This window comes from Scomber japonicus, chromosome 20 (genome assembly GCF_027409825.1).
Source record: "Scomber japonicus isolate fScoJap1 chromosome 20, fScoJap1.pri, whole genome shotgun sequence".
NCBI classification, from domain to species: Eukaryota; Metazoa; Chordata; class Actinopteri; order Scombriformes; family Scombridae; genus Scomber; species Scomber japonicus.
The window spans coordinates 928494-932523 of NC_070597.1; the positions used below are offsets into that span (position 1 = coordinate 928494).

The 4030-nt window shown below is 44.9% G+C and overlaps 1 protein-coding gene across 1 annotated transcript in view; it reads right to left on the minus strand.

Annotated features, from left to right (window-relative positions):
- The window catches only part of LOC128381588 (dihydropyrimidinase-related protein 4-like), a 16847-nt gene extending 13200 nt beyond the window's left edge, over nt 1-3647 (minus strand). Inside the window, exons 1-2 of the mRNA XM_053341634.1 lie at nt 3639-3647; nt 1369-1677 (exon numbers count right to left, since the gene is read on the minus strand). Of these exons, the coding sequence (XP_053197609.1) occupies nt 1369-1677; nt 3639-3647 (318 nt within the window). The remainder of the gene's footprint in view (nt 1-1368; nt 1678-3638) is intronic.
- Between the last annotated feature and the right edge of the window lie 383 nt (nt 3648-4030).

Consider the following 4030-nt stretch of genomic DNA (forward strand, 5'->3'; position numbering starts at 1 on the left):
GATGGTGATGATGGTGAAGATGAGGATGGTGATGATGACGGTGATGATGGTGGTGATGATGGTGATGATGATGATGATGGCAATGATGATGATGATGGTGATGATGACAGTGATGATGGTGATGACGATGATGATGATGATGATGATGACGATGGTGATGATGGTGATGATGACGATGATGGTGGTGACGATGGTGATGATGGTGATGATGATGATGATCATGGTGATGAGGATGGTGGTGATGATGATGATGATAACAATGATGATGGTGATGATGATGAAGATGGTGATGATGATCATGATGGTGATGATGATGATGGTGGTGATGGTGATGGTGGTGATGATGATGATCATGATGGTGATGATGGTGGTGATGATGATGATGATGGTGATGATGATGATGGTGATGGTGGTGATGATGATGATGATGATGATCATGATGATGGTGATGGTGGTGATGATGATGATGATGGTGATGATGATGATGGTGATGATGACGGTGATGATGATGACGGTGATGATGATGACGGTGATGATGGTGATGATGACAGTGATGATGATGATGATGATGACAGTGATGATGGTGATGACGGTGATGATGGTGAAGATGGTGATAGTGATGATGATGACGGTGATGATGATGATGATGGTGATGATGGTGATGTTGATGGTGATGATGATGATGGTGATGATGATGATGATGATGGTGATGATGATGGTGATGATGGTGATGTTGATGGTGATGATGATGATGGTGATGATGATGATAGTGATGGTGATGATGATGATGATGACAGTGATGATGATGGTGACAGTGATGATGATGAGGATGGTGATGATGGTGGTGGTGATGATGATGATGATGGTTATGGTGATGATGGTGGTGATGGTGGTGGTGATGATGATGATGATGGTGGTGATGATGATGATGGTGACAGTGATGATGATGAGGATGGTGATGATGGTGGTGGTGATGATGATGATGATGGTTATGGTGATGATGGTGATGATGGTGATGATGATGATGACAGTGATGATGGTGATGATGATGGTGATGATGGTGATGATGATGATGACAGTGATGATGGTGGTGATGATGATGATAGTGATGATGGTTATGATGATGATGATGATGGTGGTGGTGGTGGTGGTGGTGGTGATGATGATGATGATGATGATGACAGTGATGATGGTGGTGATGATGATGATAGTGATGATGGTTATGATGATGACAGTGATGATGGTGATGATAACAGTGATGATGATGATGACGACAGTTATGATGATAACAGTGATGATGGTGATGATGATGAAGATGGTGATGATGATGATGACATGAACATTCCAAACTCATTAAACTAATCTTACCTCTCTCTTGCCGTAGTTTTCTCGGGTGTGTCCGGAGGGAAACACCACTGTCTGACCTCCTCTTCCTCCTCCTCCTCCTCCTCCTCCTGCTCCTCCTCCTCCTCCTCTTCTCGCTGCGTCTCCTCCAGCATGGTCATCGGTGCGACTGCGAGCGGCTCTGCGTCGCTGCGTCTGCGGGCTGAACGACTCAAAGTTCAGAGTTTTGTTCTCGAACGCTCCCTCGACGCTGCAGAACATCCCTCCGTACTTCATCCGAGGCCGCGGGGAGTCGGAGCCCAGCCTGGAGAGCAGGGAGGCGCAGTCATCGTCCTGGCAACTGCTCCTCTCAGACATCCTGCACAACTACCAGAGGAGGTCCTGCACTGACGATGACAGGAGAAGAAGAAGAAGAGAAGGAAGAGGAGGAGGAGGAGGAGGAGGAGGAGGAGCAGGAGGAAGGGTTGGCAGAAGAGCTCAGGCGATAAATGAGGATGAGGAGGAGGAGGAGGAGGAAGGGTTGGCAGAAGAGCTCAGGCGATAAATGAGGAGGAGGAGGAGGAGGAGGAGGAGGAGGAGGAGGAGGAAGGCAAAAAGGAGGCCAAGGAGGAGGAGGGGAATATCTGCGAGCTGAGAGTCGACTGAGGAGAGAAAAAGAAGAGTTTAATGATGTTGGTTTAGATGAAGGTAGACGGTTCCCAAGCTGTGGTACCGGACCAGACCTGGGCCACATCGGGCCAGCGTGAGGTCAATGTGGAGAATCATGAATCAGACATTAATAAGTGTTCATCATGCAGTGCTTTTATTTTGAAGGCGACCTTTTAAATGAGTAAAGAAATGTGCAGAAGTGAGTTCAGCCTCAGGATCCGCTCAGTCTGAATATTAATATTAATCTCTTTGTTTCAGTGAGTTAATCGTTTCTGTGTGAGGAGGGAAAATCAGTTTATGGTTGATTTCAGGTTTTTTATTTCATGTTAGTTTAGAAACAGCTCCAAAGGGTTAGAGTTAGTTAACAGGGATCAGTTTGTCACTTCAGTATAAAATGCAGATGTTGGATAACTGGGCCGTTTATTGATTCTCTTTAAGCTGAAGAGACTCCTGACTGTCCTGACGTCACATTTTAAAAAACATATCAATCCTTTATTTAACCACAGAAAGGTTTAGCAGCAAAATTACACATAAAAAAAATAATAACCCATACTGTCGATAATCATAACCCAGTGTTCATCACGCTGTTTCCTTCAGGGCTGTAGAAGAGCTTTAATGTTCACAGACAGAGTTAGGGTTAGCTGCATCAAAGGAAAAACCAGTTTAACCAAATTCTGAGTGCAGCCTGGGGACATGTAAAAGGGTCTGATGCTGTAGATGCTGCTGTTAAAGGATAAAAAGGCTGCAGACAAACAGGAAGTAGGAAGTTTATTAGATATGAGCTGAATGTGAGTCTGAATAGCAGCGAGTGTTTTCCTCAGACCTCGTGGAGACTTTCAGTTTCAGCTCCAACGAACACAAGGAAACAAGAAGAGGGAGACGGTTGGCTTTTTAACTGTCTGACTCTGTAGACTGAAAGGACACACACACACACACACACACACACACACACACACACACACACACACACACACACACACACACATCAGATCATGGTCACTTTTGGGGACATTACATAGTCTTACATTAAAATCCCAAAAATTAGCTTTTTCAAATTGGGGACACGACTTTTGTCCCCAAAAGTAGCTTATGACAGAGCACCACACACACACACACACACACACACACACACACACACACACACACACACAGGTCAGTGCTCATTACTGTTGATGTTCTGAAGCTCTGAAGGCGCTGCCGTCTGAACTGGATTTCTTTGCCTGTCAGATTCAATTTATCTAAAAACACACACACACACACACACACACACACACACACATACATGTACACACAGCCAGTGGACTGTAACATATCTCCATGTTAACACTGAGCTCAGGAGATTCAGCTCCTCTCATCTATAGTTTGTTTACTTGAGTCTAAATCAGTGATGAGTTTCTTCTTTCTTTGTTTTTAGTTCAGTTTCACAAAAAATTTAAAAAACCCAAAACGCATCATCAGAAGCCGTGTGGGAGCAGTCAGTCTGTTCATTGGTCACCTCGCAGGGTCAGCGGGCGGAGAGAGGAGCGTTTGTTAGAAACAGCTGATCAGATATAATATTTACAGAGCAGGTGATTTTCTGTCTCACCTTCGTAACAGGAAGGACTCAGGAAACGAAGGCAGACGTTCATCACAGAGGATCATGAGACATGAGACATGAGACATGAATATGTTTCTCTCAGCAGTAAAGTGCACGACTCTACACACTTCCTTTCAACTGTTCTCTTATTCTCATCAATCACACATTTACTCTGTATTAATAATGATGAATAAAAGCTAAATCTCTCCATCACGTCTGTGTCATGCCTGTCTCTGTCTCATCTCATCTCGTCTCTGATCTGATGTTTAATGACTTTGAGCAGAAGGAAAACTTCAGCCTTCTGCTGCTTCAAACTTTTGAGGAAAAGAGACAGAAACAAACTTTTATGCCCCTGGTAGGGTCTCCCATGGCAAACCGGTCCGGGGGGAGGGAGCAGACAAAGGGTCTTCCGTGTCCCTCACCCGGACGGAGCCAGGCCTGTGGGTGGGGCTCAGTGGAGAG